Source organism: Pseudophryne corroboree, chromosome 7 (assembly GCF_028390025.1).
Source record: "Pseudophryne corroboree isolate aPseCor3 chromosome 7, aPseCor3.hap2, whole genome shotgun sequence".
In the NCBI taxonomy this organism is placed as follows: Eukaryota; Metazoa; Chordata; class Amphibia; order Anura; family Myobatrachidae; genus Pseudophryne; species Pseudophryne corroboree.
The window spans coordinates 412,630,385-412,646,879 of record NC_086450.1 but is presented as its reverse complement, the minus strand read 5'-3'; the positions used below and the strand labels follow the sequence as shown (position 1 = coordinate 412,646,879).

General features: G+C 44.3%; 1 protein-coding gene across 9 annotated transcripts in view; it reads right to left on the bottom strand.

Moving 5' to 3' along the window:
- Positions 1 to 16,495, bottom strand: part of GRID2IP (Grid2 interacting protein) — a 316,826-nt gene that overhangs the window by 67,197 nt on the left and 233,134 nt on the right. For all 9 annotated transcript variants that reach the window (XM_063934719.1, XM_063934722.1, XM_063934721.1 and 6 more), the window contains 3 exons: positions 5,202 to 5,382; positions 3,789 to 3,937; positions 2,789 to 2,893 (listed from right to left, as the gene is read on the bottom strand). In XM_063934719.1, the coding sequence (XP_063790789.1) occupies positions 2,789 to 2,893; positions 3,789 to 3,937; positions 5,202 to 5,382 (435 nt within the window). The remainder of the gene's footprint in view (positions 1 to 2,788; positions 2,894 to 3,788; positions 3,938 to 5,201; positions 5,383 to 16,495) is intronic.

Genomic DNA, 16,495 nt, shown 5'->3' with positions numbered 1-16,495 from the left:
ATGTACAGGTTCAAGGACTTCAGATTTAGAATAGGCCTTACCGAGCCATCCGGCTTCGGTACCACAAAAAGAGTGGAATAATACCCCTTCCCTTGTTGTAGAAGAGGTACCTTGACTATCACCTGCTGAGAATACAGCTTGTGAATGGCTTCCAAAACCGTCTCCCTTTCTGAGGGGGACGTTGGTAAAGCAGACTTCAGGAAACGGCGAGGTGGCTCTGTCTCTAATTTCAACCTGTACCCCTGAGATATTATCTGCAGGATCCAGGGATTTACCTGCGAGTGAGCCCACTGCGCGCTGTAATTCTTGAGACGACCGCCTACCGCCCCCGAGTCCGCTTGCGAAGCCCCAGCGTCATGCTGAGGCTTTTGTAGAAGCCGGGGAGGGCTTCTGTTCCTGGGAAGGAGCTGCCTGTTGCTGTCTCTTCCCTCGTCCTCTGCCTCGTGGCAGATATGAATAGCCCTTTGCTCTCTTATTTTTAAAGGAACGAAAGGGCTGCGGTTGAAAGGTCGGTGCCTTTTTCTGTTGGGGAGTGACTTGAGGTAGAAAGGTGGATTTCCCGGCCGTAGCCGTGGCCACCAAATCCGATAGACCGACCCCAAATAACTCCTCTACGCATCGCCTGTCCACTGTCGTGTCCATAAAGCTCTTCTGGCCGAAATGGACATAGCACTTACCCGTGATGCCAGTGTGCAGATATCTCCCTGTGCATCACGCATATAAAGAAATGCATCCTTTATTTGTTCTAACGACAGTAAAATATTGTCCCTGTCCAGGGTATCAATATTTTCGATCAGGGACTCTGACCAAACTACCCCAGCACTGCACATCCAGGCAGTCGCAATAGCTGGTCGTAGTATAACACCTGCATGTGTGTATATACCTTTTTGGATATTTTCCATCCTCCTATCTGATGGATCTTTAAGTGCGGCCGTCTCAGGAGAGGGTAACGCCACTTGTTTTGATAAGCGTGTTAGCGCTTTGTCCACCCTAGGAGGTGTTTCCCAGCGCTCCCTAACCTCTGGCGGGAAAGGGTATAAAGCCAATAACTTCTTTGAAATTAGCAGTTTTTTATCGGGGCACCCCACGCTTCATCACACACGTCATTTAATTCTTCTGATTCGGTAAAAACTACTGGTAGTTTTTTCACACCCCACATAATACCCTGTTTAGTGGTACCTGTAGTATCAGCTAAATGTAACATCTCCTTTATTGCCAAAATCATATAACGTGTGGCCCTACTGGAAAATACGGTTGATTCGTCACCTTCACCACCGGAATCAGTGCCTGTGTCTGGGTCTGTGTCGACCGACTGAGGCAAGGGGCGTTTTACAGCCCCTGACGGTGTTTGAGGCGCCTGGACAGGCACTAATTGAGTGTCCGGCCGCCTCATGTCGGCAAACGACTGCTTAAGCGAGTTGACGCTATCCCGTAATTCCACAAATAAAGGCATCCATTCTGGTGTCGACCCCCTAGGAGGTGACATCCTTATATTTGGCAATTGCTCCGCCTCCACACCAATAACGTCCTCATACATGTCGACACACACGTACCGACACACAGCAGACACACAGGGAATGCTCTATACGAAGACAGGACCCACTAGCCCTTTGGGGAGACAGAGGGAGAGTCTGCCAGCACACACCAAAAAAGCGCTATATATGACAGGGATAGCCTTATGATTAAGTGCTCCCTTATAGCTGCTTTTATATTAATATATATTGCCATTTATTTTGCCCCCCCTCTCTGTTATACCCTGTTTCTGTAGTGCAGTGCAGGGGAGAGACCTGGGAGCCTTCCTGACCAGCGGAGCTGTGACAGAAAATGGCGCCGTGTGCTGAGGAGATAGGCCCCGCCCCTTTTTCGGCGGGCTCGTCTCCCGCTATTTAGTACATTTAGGCAGGGGTAAATATCTCCATATAGCCTCTGGGGCTATATGTGAGGTATTTTTAGCCTTTTTAAAGGTTTTCATTTGCCTCCCAGGGCGCCCCCCTCCCAGCGCCCTGCACCCTCAGTGACTGCCGTGTGAAGTGTGCTGAGAGGAAAATGGCGCACAGCTGCAGTGCTGTGCGCTACCTTAAGAAGACTGCAGGAGTCTTCAGCCGCCGATTCTGGACCTCTTCTTGCTTCAGCATCTGTGAGGGGGCCGGCGGCGTGGCTCCGGTGACCATCCAGGCTGTACCTGTGATCGTCCCTCTGGAGCTTCATGTCCAGTAGCCAAGAAGCCAATCCATCCTGCACGCAGGTGAGTTCACTTCTTCTCCCCTCTGTCCCTCGTTGCAGTGATCCTGTTGCCAGCAGGAATCACTGTAAAATAAAAAACCTAAGCTAAACTCTCTAAGCAGCTCTTTATGAGAGCCACCTAGAATTGCACCCTTCTCGGCCGGGCACAAAAATCTAACTGGAGTCTGGAGGAGGGTCATAGGGGGAGGAGCCAGTACACACCACCTGACCTGTAAAAGCTTTACTTTTGTGCCCTGTCTCCTGCGGAGCCGCTATTCCCCATGGTCCTTTCAGGAACCCCAGCATCCACTTAGGACGATAGAGAAATGTATGTCTGGCAACTGTCTACTGTAAAGGCCTAAATTTGAGATTGTCTCCATTATTTTTAACAACTTGGGAAACACAATAATATAGTGCCAACACTCCCCTCCCCCTTCTAATTAAACTTACATCTCATAACATATACACATGAGTTTATGTTCACATGCAGAAAAAAAACAGACCTTTATCTGCACAGATGCAAATAATAACCATCATGAGTAAAACGTGTGTCCAAATTAGTCACCTGTCTTCCCTTCCTCCATGCCAGGGGTACGGATGCTCCCCTGATACATTCCTTGTCCATGGACAGACCCTCGATGAGGAGCCCCAGTTTCCGCATCCATGGCAGCTGAATAGAATCACCAGTCAAAACCAATATAACAGTTCTAACAGCCATCATAAAAAGTGCCAGTGTCATTCATACTACCGCACATATTTTAGGTAGTCCACCGACACCACCTGTTCTACTCAGTGGTGAGGGTAATGCATAATGTGTGTCTTAAATTGCAATAAACTGTGAATCATCAATTTTTGGAGGTCTGCAGCTTGGCTATATACCAGCAAAGAAAAGAATTAAAAGCTTATTTTATACGGCTCAGTAATATCGCTATAATGGATATTAGTAATCACCAAAAGAGTTTTGTTAAACGGCTAAAGGATTAATGCTGTTATATAGGCCACAGAGCCCCAAGAAATGAGAAAGTGAGGTCATGTGACAAACTAATATTATCTATGGTGCAAAACTCCACAAGTGATGTCTAGTTGTCATAGTAACAGAGAAGAGCAGATGATAAAAGCATGTCATTTTTACAAAAAGAAAAAAGCATGTCAGTTGCACAATTCATCTTTTAATTCATATATACATATAAGCATTTATTTATATAGCACCACACAATTGAAATGCTTCAAACAGGTCATGTCGGCACACTCAATATTATTGGTTCAGCAGACAAAATGGCTGCCCTGAAACAGGTGCGCGGTCACAATTTGATAGGCCACAGATATCTCATTAATCATAACTTTGCTGTTCATTTCATGTTGTGGCACTGGGGCAAAGTTGTTAATCTCTGCCCCCATCCGATATGTATGATACACAGCAGTATATGGTGACATCACATGGCAGCATATGGTGCTACAGCACAGTATACAGTGTAAGACAAATGACTCCTGTGGCATGGTGGTTACTGGCAGAGGTGGGTGATGGGGCACAATGAGATGAGCGCTCGGTTATGGAGCTCTCTGACCTGCCTTGTACCCCAGGAAGCGAGCGATCTTGTGTTGGCAGTGCTCCTGTTCCTCATATGTCAGCAGCTGGAAGATGAATTGCCAGATGATCTGCTTGGCCGGAGTGTCCAGCACAGGATATATGTCCACTATCAGAGTGTCGATGTTCCTGTGGACACAAAGAGCGTCACAGATGAGATCAGGGATAACGCAGGTGTCAGAATATGTCCTGCACTTATTCTGTAACCTCTTCTCATTTCAGGAATTACTACATATGGGTGGACTTCATGAGCGAGCTCCCACTGGAGCCTCAAACTATGTGTGGCTGCGCGCACTTCCGCTTATTACGGTAAGCAAAATTAGGTGACGTATGTTACCTGCTGTTCCCGCACAGTAATGCATATCCTTTATTTATATGGCGTCACAAAGGTTCCGCAGTGCCCAATTACAGAGTACATAAACAAATAACCAAAACAGGAAAACAGCAACTTACAGTTGATGACAGCATAGGACAAGTACAGGGTAAATAAACATAGTTACATCTGCAGATGACACTGGAATAAGTATCAGGTGGCAGAAGACTGCTGGAGTTGATGCAGTTGAAGATTATTAAAGTAAGAAAAATAATAAGCACATGAGGGAAGAGGGCCCTGCTCGCGAGAGCTTACATTCTAAAGGGGAGGGGTAGACAGACAGGGGTGAGACAGATGGGGTACATAGAGAGTGTGAAACAGAGGGTTAGGATGAGATTTGGCTGGGTTTGGTGAAGAAGTGAGTCTTGAGAGCCCATTTGAAGTTTTGTAGAGAGGTAGAGAGTCTGAGGGGGAGAGGTAGGGAATTCCAGAGAAATGGAGCAGCACGTGAAAATTCTTGGAGGTAGTAGTGGGAGGAAGTAATCAGCAGGCAGGAGAGGCGGCGCGCATTAGCAGAGCGAAGAGGACGGGTGGGAGTGTAAAGGGAGATAAGGTCAGAGATGTAGATGGGAGAGGAGTGGGTGAGGGCTTTGTAAGTGAGTGTATGTAAGATAGTTTATATGATTCAGGCATGGTGTGTATATATGTCCATGCTAGATGATTATGCCTTTGCTGTCTCCGGTCCTTTAATCATGCATAGGTGAGTTGGTCTATGTTGCTGGGTGAGTAATTATAACACCTTCTTCCACATACAAAAATTTGTCAACACTTCACCTGCTGGGAAAACTTGATGGTTGAGAACCACTGGTCTGGGCAATACTGGGGAATACTGTCACACTGGGGCTAATTCAGACCTGACCACTGCTGTGTGATGCTTTTGTACTTGTGCGGTGGGGTAGGGCCTGACTTCCGGGCGGACTAGCCCTGTGTTGGGCATCCCCCTGCATGTCAGAGTACGATCAACTCTGAATTACCCCCACAGTCTCTGTACATGCAGACGTGTCAGATGGTGGCCAGTACCTGTGCTGAAAGAAGCTCTCTAGAGCTTTGCAGACTGTATATCGCTCAGTGGGCGTGAGCAGATGTTCCAGCTGTTGGCTAAAGCTCCGTCCTTGGATGCGAATATTGGAGGGAAGGATTTCTGCGACCCACTGAAGGGAGGTGAGAGCAGATGTGGGGATTGTGGTATCCGAATCTGAATCTAAGACACAAGCAGGAAAAAAATATCAGTGACTAATGTACTGTACTTCCAGAGTTAGCCTTTAAATAATAAGCATTATTATTATTATTTATATATATTTATATATACAATAAAACATAAAAGTAAATAACATTTTACTTTATCCATAAATAGTCTCCTAGCTATGGGAGTACCATATACTCAAGATACACACCAGGTTTTAAATCAGTACAGTGTCCTAAACCTTGATGACATTGTGCAACAGTGACAATCTTTCAGACATGAAAATAGCTCATTCTAATTGTTTTCAGCACGCGCAGAACAATTGACATTTGAATCTCTCAGCTCTCAGTTCCGAGACACAGGGGGTTATTCAGAGATAGACAAAGATCACTGCATCCACAGCAATGATCTGCGTCCATCTCCTCACATACTGGGGGCCGCCCAGCACAGGGCAAGGCCGCCCAACATGTGTGGCGCCGCCTCCCGATGTGTCTGCAATTTAATTGTAGGTGCATTGATTTAAGGTCGACCCCTGGCTGTGTTGGCAGGGGGTCCACTGCCATTTTTTTAACGGAGCGGCTGGGTGTGACATCACCCCCGTTTTGGACGATACACCCACGAAATTCCGCTGTCAACTACCTTGTCAAAGTCGAAAAATATCGTGATTCACAATGCCTTGTACTAACCCCAATGCACATGCCCGCTGCTCGTGCACCCACTCCCCCGTGCGTACGCATCCCCTCAGGTTGCGTAAGGGACGCTCCGACGTCTCCTGCGCATGGAGATGTGTATTTACGGCGGAGTTTGTGAGCGTCTAGCGAGCGACTCGATCGCAACATATTTAACCTAAATAGTGTGTTTTATAGATAGTATTTCCCTTAACAATGTCAGCAAGTATGTTTAGTGTAAAGGGTTCGTGGACATGGGGATCCCTCTTTGCATGATATGAAGGGTCAGACAAAGGTTGAACGGTGGTGTTTAGTATCCCGCTGTAGAGTATTTTAATAGTAACATTTCAGTGTTGGTTAGGAAGAGATTGTTCGCTCCTGCGTATAGTTATGTTTAAAAGTAATTTTTAGACATTTACTATATTTGCGGTTCATTATCCATGCGGCGGGAATCCTGAGTATACCTCCCACCTGAGCAGTTGGAAATAGACACAGCCCACCTGTTCGAATCCACCTATGACCTTTTGTTATAATGCAGAGACACATTCCTGTGTCCAATGAACAATGAGATTGTAGGGACCATTGTATCGTACTGTATGCTGTGTATATAAAGGCCACCATTGCTGGACCAGCACTCACTCTCTCTACAAAGGTTTTCACACTGAAGGCTGAGGGCTGGTCCAGGACGCGCTTGCGAATCATTCCCACGTGTGTAAGTTTCTCTGTAGCAATTTTGTTATTCTTTATGTACGCCTTTCGTTCTCATTTTGTTATCCTTTAAGTGTTTGCCATTTTATTCTCTTTGTGTTTGTTCTGTTTATGATCGTTCGCTATTGTTCACATTTATTTCTTGTTATTCTGTTTAGATATTGATGTTAGGTCTGTAGTGTATAAGCTGTAACTGTTTTTCCCCTTTTTATACTAAAGAATCTTCTACAAAGGTGTTGGAACCTTACCAGGTCTTGTGTGTTTCACCAGTTATTGTAAAGGGTTTCTGAGCGTCTCAATCGCTCAAACAGCTTTCATATTATCAAGGTCAATAAGCGTTACATTGTGGTAATATTACAGTACTAAGGTTTACAGTATAAGCATACCCTTACAGTGTGTTGTTAACAAGGTTTACTGTGTGTCATTCAGTGAGCGTCAGCGCCGCTCGTGTCTCACTCTCACGGCACAGCGTCCGCTACGCCAACAGCGTAGCAGTACGGTACTGTGGCCGCCTATAGCGTGCTCGATACTAAGCATAAGCCCGTGAGCGTACGTGCCGCTCGTGCGTCGCGCCCACGGCATAGCGTCTGATACGCTAAGTGCGTACCCTTACGGTACTCCGTGCGCTAATTGCATACTTAGTCCATAATAAGTATATAGCTTATGTTCAAAGGTAATATTTGACTTTATCAATTGGGGGCATCGTCCGGGCCTCCTCATATCCGCAGCCAAGCGGAACCAGGCAGACTTTTATCCATCAGCAAAGGGCGGGAAGGTAGTATCCCCTGTATCCGTGTTTATGTTTGGGGATACGGTAGTGCTGATCAGATAAGCGTCTGCTTCGCTTGGTTTGTAGGGATGCTGGTGGGATCCGGAACCGAAAGGTAAGAACGTTAAGCTATTGTTTTTTGGGGTTTTTTTAAACTGTTTTAATTTCTGTTTGGTGCAAATTGCATACGCAACACACACACACACACCTGTATTTTAATTTGTGTATTTTCACATATCTACCTTCCTGTTTGCCATTTGCATTGATAACGTGCTGAGAAAATTTGTTGCTATTTTAGTTAAAAGTAAAGAGTAATACTTAAGGGAGTAATTGTAAAGCACGCACACAGCCTGGCCTAGTTGTAAAGGTTGATACAGAGGAAACTGTGTGTAGTGTTAAGTGAGCGATTATAGTTAAACATCGTTTACATTTATAGAAGCGTGTTATTTGTATCACTGTGGAGTATCCGGCCTGTGTACACGTGTCTCTGACCGAGTGCGAGACAGCGTACGCAACGCAAAGGCCTACACACGTGGCGTAAATTACGCAACGTGCGTACAGATACGCCCACTAGATACAAATCACACGATAGCATTGTTTTAGTAAGGCGAGACAGAAGCCACGAGATAATAGCACAATTTCTTTCAGTTTCCTAAAACTAGTTTAAAAAGATCCTTCTCTTGCTGCATCTCCTCTGGGATTAACCTGTGTTACCTGAATGAAAGAAATTTTCTGTACAGAAAAATCAAAGTATATATGAAGTGAAAGAGCGTGTGTATGCAAGTAAAGTTTTTTTTTTTTTTTTTGGTGTGAACCTTGAGAAAAATCGAGATCTCGTAGAAGGATACCCGTGAAGTGAACACGTGGTGGCGTGGGAGAAGGCCATCTCACGTTAACAGTGAATAAGGTAAAAGGAGCAATTAGTGTTACAGCAGACCAGAAGGTCCGCTAAAATCAGAAATCCGTTAAAAGTACCTATACGAAGCTCTGAAGACCCTGACTTAAGAAAGGTCAGAGGTAGTGAGCGCAACCCAGGGGGGTTGGCGCAGTACCCATATAGGCCCGTTTTGAGAATACGCTCCGGCTGAAGGTTTCGCAGCCTAAACAACCGATTCCGCTGGTCGTTCTGCGGATAAGTAATACAGGTTGAGTATCCCTTATCCAAAATGCTTGGGACCAGAAGTATTTTGGATATCGGATTTTTCCGTATTTTGGAATAATTGCATAGCATAATAAGATATCATGGTGATGGGACCCAAGTCTAAGCACAGAATGCATTTATGTTTCATATACACCTTATACACACAGCCTGAAGGTCATTTTAGCCAATATTTTTAATAGCTTTGTGTATTAAACAAAGTGTGTGTAAATTCACACAATTCATTTATGTTTCATATACACCTTATACACACAGCCTGAAGATCATTGAATACAATATTTTTTAATAACTTGTGTATTAAACAAAGTTTGTGTACATTGAGCCATCAGAAAACAAAGGTTTCATTATCTCACTCTCGCTCAAAAAAATCTGTATTTCGGAATATTCCGTATTTCGGAATATTTGGATATGGGATACTCAACCTGTAGTTACTTATACGCAGTGCGACTGTACCGCACGTAATTGTGTGCATTAGTTGGTTACCTTGATACCCATTACGCAATTTGCGTACGCTTTGCGGGATCATAAACGCTATTTGTACATTCTAACGTGATTTGTGTAGGTTTTATTTTATTTTAAGGGAGGTTCGCTGTTCACTCAGCAATTCTCCAGCAACTGATACTTACTGGGGAGGGTAGCATACTCCCACACGCCCCAGTAAATAGAAGTTACACAGGGGCCCTGGGTTGAGTACGCCAGCGCTAAAGCAGTGTTTTGGTGTATTGGTCAATGTGGGCGAGAGTGAGTAAAGGCACTCGCTGAACTTTCACCGTTGCCTTACCTCTGGGAACTTGGTTTAATGGGGGCCAGTTGCTCAAGTAAGGGACGATCAACCAAGGTTCAGGTTGATTTAGTACCACGACCAGTTGGGTCGGCCAGGTATATAATGTGTGAAAAATATGGATCACACGCAGAGGTTTTATGCAATGAGTGGGAACGTATGACTGTGAACGATGGAGAACAGTTCCCCAGGGTAGGCAGTTTTAATCCTGAGGTGTTGCAAAATTTAAGGAGAAGGATAGGTCTCATAAAATCCGGAAAGCAACGGAATAGACATTATAATTGTTTACATTTATGGCAACAGGAAAGTGAGATACAAAGGGAATTAGCTTACACAGCTTGTTCCCACCTTAGCAGGAAACACATGGCAACTGGAGAAACAATGGCTACAGAGAATGGCATACTGGGATATGATGATAATAATGCACTTAGTAACTGTATTAATAATGATAGTAGTAAATGTAATAAATGTAATAATGATAGAAGGAAACTGATAAATGTACAAATTCTAACCCGTGCAAGTTGCACCCCATGTTAAACTCCCCTCAGGATTACAAGCAAGAAAGTGAGCCCAGCACGATGTTGGCACTTTTTCCAGCAGCCATCATACGAGACACCCAGGTGGGCACGACCCAATCGGTAAAGGCAGTAGTCAAGCCCCCTTACGGAGGGTCAGGTGAGGTTGTGTCCACAGGTAAGTACGGTATTGTATATTATACACAGACAAATGCACCTCATATTGTAGAGTCATCACAAGATGATGTAGCTGAACTTAATCCTGTCAGGGTGATTGCAGTCCCAAATGGACAGACTGACGCTCTGGGAATCACTCCCGCCAGGAACATTGCAATGCACTGCACCTGGTCCCGGACAGAATTAAGAACAATTATGTCTGAATTTCCCGATCCCAGGAAAGATCTAGCCGCATGCCAAAGGTTCATTAGAGAACTAGGTAACGCCACTGAACCCACTAATAAGGATTGGCAGACCGTACTGCGGGCATGTTTGCCCTCCACTATTGACCCTTTGAAATTAATTTCTGATTGTAAGTTAGACGAAGAGAGACCTCTCACTGATGCATACAATCAGGAAAATGTTAAGCAGAACAACATGCAATTAGGAGTATACTTCCCAACTGTTGTCAAGTGGAACAAAATCTTCTCCATAAGACAAAAAGAAGGTGAAACTGCTTCTAATTATTTCAATCGAGCACTGCAAGTAATGGCTAGACACACTGGGATCGCGGACATTGAGGAAAATGTACATCATAGAGGAATAGCGGTTTATGTATTAATGGAAGGTTTAACAAAAGTGTTGAGAACAAGGGTACAGACCGCTCAACCTAACTGGAGAAGTATCTCGGTGGCTGCATTAAGAAAGTCCGCTGTTGGGCACGATCGGAACGTCAGCAAACACAGGGAGTCACAGGGGGGTAAGCTGATGACAATAAGTAAACTACCTCAGTCAAAGCCCCAGACCCCTGTGGGTAAGTCAAATGTGATAAAATGTTATAACTGCCAGAGGGAAGGGCATTATGCACGGAATTGTATGTTTAGAGACCCACATAAGGTATATAAACCCCCTAGACAACGACATAACACACGTAATTATAATCAGAGATCACATATGAAGAATTTTGGGCCGCACCTGTAATTTGCAGCCAGTAAAGTTGATCATTAGCCTTGATAGTAAGCCTGAGGTTATAGTCAATGAAATTGGGAGGTCAGTTCCTTGTAGACACAGGGACGGCCGGGTAAACTTTTGAAATTTATCTTTAAATGTTTCCTTCTCATCTATAACGTTCATCAGCAGAACTCAAACGTCACATGACTACTTGGTCTTTTCAGAGGTCTACCCAACCCCAGTATATCTTACCAGCATCATTGTGTTTGGCCAGGCACAAAGGGTGGAGAGTGGAAATACTGGTGGGGGAAACTGTGCAGAGATACCGATGGACATGTTGGTGTAAAAAGCCTAATGGTGAACGGAAATCCGACAATGTTTTTCTTTTCTAATTGTTCTCTCTCTTTTGTTCTTTCATGTTTTACGGATGGTATGTCACACAAAAGTTAGACAAATGGTAATACCAGATTTATGCTCCTTACAGAAAGATCGCTGATTTGGAAAAGAATATTGTATCACCGGAGTGTTCGTTTTGGGGAAGACTGTGAGACAGCACCTTTGAGATGACAACTGAGCAAGAAGAACAACAAGACTAGAGGACAAATTATCGTAACAAGTTTTTTTTTCCCTTCAATTGTTTTCTGTACCCCCATTACAACTTTCTCTTTCTCCTCTTGTAAGATGGACTCGCCCCAAGAGACTGCAGTCCGTGTTTTCCTGTTGACCCTGTTGTTGACCAGAGCAGTCTGTTTCGGTGAGAGTACCAGTAAAGTCGAGAAATGATCTGGAATGGGTTCTGATGATCAGGATGGATTCGTAGAATTCCAAGAGCAACACAATCACCGAGTAAAGGCGAGTATCAGAAAACGATCTGGCAGTCATGACACTAGTAGACATTGTGAAGGATTGTTAGCTGAAGAGAACTGTATCTGTAGGAATTGTGAAAACATAGTTGAGGACGGGTGCATCCAGAGATGTCAGTCCAGCATTAATATCGATATGGACCGTCATCCGTTGAGTGACTATCACTCATTAGTGGGGAAGGTTTTAAACCAAACGGAATGCTGGGTGTGCTCACAAGTACCTCAAGGTCATAGAAAGTCAGGACTAGTGCCATACTCTTTAACGATAGATGAGGTACTTGAGTTAAGGGGTGTGAGACCGGTGGACAAGAAATTTAATATTTCTTTCCCTCCTAGTTTGAAGCTCCACAAATACCATGTAGATAGGTCCCTTATATGTTTTAACATTTCCAATCCCCGAAAGCCGGGAAATTGGGAAGTGACATGGAACAACCGAACCATGACATTCTCACACAGAGCCGATAGAATGCCCATCGACTCAGAGCTTATACGCCAAATAGCCAACAGTGGAAGATATTTCCAATATAGGTACACCCTAGGAAGTAGGCCCATGCGAGTTGGAGAAGTATCACCAGGATACTGTGCGCATATCATACAACCTGATACGTGTACTAGTCAGATGAGAGAATTAGGGATAGGATTTTTCACCTGGAAGGTTTGTAATAAGGTGATGTCATATTCTGTCCCATATGTCCTCCCCGATGATGCATATTTCATATGTGGGAGGAAGGCGTATAAGTGGCTTGCCCCAAACTCAGAGGGATTGTGTTACATTGGTAGAGTGTTACCGGAAGTAATGACCATTACCCATGATAGAATGAAAGACGTTCACCGCAATGTCCAAGCTCCTTACACTCACACCCATTACGAACACATTGTAAAAAGACACCTTATAGATAGGACAGAGCATGCAGCCTCTGATTTGATCGACAAATCCACCGGGGTTCAACTCCTGCTCGCGCTAGATATCACCCGTACCGCCAGAGGAGTTATAAATTTTAGGTATATTACCGTAATAGCGAACCTGATAGACAATATCACCGAGATGTATGATGACACCTTCAGGTATACTGGGAGAGAATTGCAAGCTTACAAAACGGAACTGGTCCAGCACAGGATGGTTCTAAATTACCTCACAGCAGTGACAGGAGGGTAGTGTGTCACCCTAGCAACTCAGTATGGAGTGAAGTGTTGTACATATATCACAAACAGCACTGATGACCCAACAGAGGTCATAGATCAAAAGATGGATGATATCTTGCAATTGAAGTGGGAGTTCCGAAGGAGGCACAACCTTACCCTTGCTTCTGTGGGTAATGAACTAACCGGCTGGGTATCATGGTTGAACCCACGTAATTGGTTCTCAGGTTTAGGAGAATGGGCTCAGAATGTTATCGTTACTGTAGGGAAGTTCCTCTTATGTATCCTAGGAGTTGTCATAATGATTGGTCTGATATTCGGATGTGTTCGGATTTTAATGAATTGCAAGCGTAGTACCAAATTGATGAATTTGAGGAGCGAGGGCATTGTAACAACAACTAGTTTAATTTATGACCCATCAATCGAGACAATGTTGTGATAAAATGTGATTCCACGGTCCGTTTCTTTCACCCGTTTCTCCTTTGGTTTTCTCCAAAGTACAAAGACATCCACCTGGAAGAAGAATTTGATGACCCTTTATACAGACCACTGATGAACTGTGTCACAGACACCTAATGAGCTTTTAGAGACTGTAATTTTTTATGGACACTTGAAGAGCTTTGCTTGCCACACAGCAAAGATACAGTTATCCGGACAAGACTTCGACAAGACATCAACGAGACTCCAACAGACGCCCAAGGACGACCACACATATATATTCATACGACTGCATTTATAACGCATGTTTCTTATCTTCATCTCTACTATCTTCAGGTAGTGACACACATAGTCGACAGGTAATATAGGAACATATATTAGCACTCACATATTCTCCCCCTTCATGTATCATCAACTAATGTGCACCCCCATTTGTTGGAACTAATAGACGAAAAGAGCTCGGTAGAGTTTGTTAGCCCATTTACAGACCCTTAATACGGGATGAGAAGGATTCAATGTATACTTCGCAATACCTCGAAGCTTGGTCTAGAACACGTACGGCACGATGATACATGACCCCTCAGACATGGATTTCATACACACATGCTTTTACTATCCCACTAGGTCATACATTTCCCACCTCCTCCTCTCCTCCCTACTCCCAATCATAATGAGGTATTTCATGATAACATATATATTTTTTCTGCTTGAATTGTTTAGAAAGGGGTGGACTGTCAAAGTGGAAAAATATCGTGATTCACAATGCCTTGTACTAACCCCAATGCACATGCCCGCTGCTCGTGCACCCACTCCCCTGTGCGTACGCATCCCCTCAGGTTGCGTAAGGGACGCTCCGACGTCTCCTGCGCATGGAGATGTGTATTTACGGCGCAGTTTGTGAGCGTCTAGCGAGCGACTCGATCGCAACATATTTAACCTAAATAGTGTGTTTTATAGATAGTATTTCCCTTAACAATGTCAGCAAGTATGTTTAGTGTAAAGGGTTCGTGGACATGGGGATCCCTCTTTGCATGATATGAAGGGTCAGACAAAGGTTGAACGGTGGTGTTTAGTATCCAGCTGTAGAGTATTTTAATAGTAACATTTCAGTGTTGGTTAGGAAAAGATTGTTCGCTCCTGCGTATAGTTATGTTTAAAAGTAATTTTTAGACATTTACTATATTTGCGGTTCATTATCCATGCGGCGGGAATCCTGAGTATACCTCCCACCTGAGCAGTTGGAAATAGACACAGCCCACCTGTTCGAATCCACCTATGACCTTTTGTTATAATGCAGAGACACATTCCTGTGTCCAATGAACAATGAGATTGTAGGGACCATTGTATCGTACTGTATGCTGTGTATATAAAGGCCACCATTGCTGGACCAGCACTCACTCTCTCTACAAAGGTTTTCACACTGAAGGCTGAGGGTTGGTCCAGGACGCGCTTGCGAATCATTCCCACGTGTGTACGTTTCTCTGTAGCCATTTTGTTATTCTTTATGTACGCCATTCGTTCTCATTTTGTTATCTTTTAAGTGTTTGCCATTTTATTCTCTTTGTGTTTGTTCTGTTTATGATCGTTCGCTATTGTTCACATTTATTTCTTGTTATTCTGTTTAGATATTGATGTTAGGTCTGTAGTGTATAAGCTGTAACTGTTTTTCCCCTTTTTATACTAAAGAATCTTCTACGAAGGTGTTGGAACCTTACCAGGTCTTGTGTGTTTCACCAGTTATTGTAAAGGGTTTCTGAGCGTCTCAATCGCTCAAACAGCTTTCATATTATCAAGGTCAATAAGCGTTACATTGTGGTAATATTACAGTACTAAGGTTTACAGTATAAGCATACCCTTACAGTGTGTTGTTAACAAGGTTTACTGTGTGTCATTCAGTGAGCGTCAGCGCCGCTCGTGTCTCACTCTCACGGCACAGCGTCCGCTACGCCAACAGCGTAGCAGTACGGTACTCGGGCCGCCTATAGCGTGCTCGATACTAAGCGTAAGCCCGTGAGCGTACGTGCCGCTCGTGCGTCGCGCCCACGGCCTAGCGTCTGCTACGCTAAGTGCGTACCCTTACGGTACTCCGTGCGCCAATTGCGTACTTAGTCCATAATAAGTATATAGCTTATGTTCAAAGGTAATATTTGACTTTATCAACCTTGTGGCCGCATCCCTCCAGGATGCAGCCGCAAGGAGAAGGGTTGCGCACGGGCACTGCAGCCGGTGCGCATGCACAGACCAGATGGAAGTGGCTGCTGCATACAGACTTGCGGCTGCGCCCATCTCTGAATTGCCCCAAAAACGCTTGTGTTTTGGCCGCCACGCCTGCAAAACGCCGAAGTGCCACCGCCCAACGCCCAGCACTGCCAATCACCTTGCGGCCGCATCCCTCCGGGATGTAAAAGTATCATCAATTAGGCTGCAACATGTAACTCATACTCTCATATGGACTTCCCTGACAGCTGAGGTGCAGTGATTGACGAGCACAGTGAGTGATTCCACCAAGACGTTTCAGCAATGGAAGGAAGATATCAGGGTAGTTGGAACACTTGTATGCTTGCCGGCTACTGTTGGTCAGTGACCAGAGATACCCCAGGAGAGGAGGACAAGCGACAAGCAGAGAGAAAGCACTCTTATTAATAGACCACTATTTCAGAGAGTTCTTTCGGTTGCTGTATGTTTAGTTTTGTGTTATTTGCGACTGATTGAATTGAAACAACTGTTATTTATTTTGTATCAGGAAAATATCAGATTATTTTAAAATTGCTTTTCACTGTGACTATATCACTGAAGTACATGTACCGCAAACAGTGTAGCTCAATAACTAGCGCTAATAAAAACATTCTGAGGTTACAGTATATTCGTTTTTCTTGACCTCAAATTAGTATTGAAGTACAACATAACTATTTCGGAAAGGAAACAAATTAAAAGCGTTTCTTTGTTGTACAGTGTAATCATTACTGTCCACAATCGAGAATGG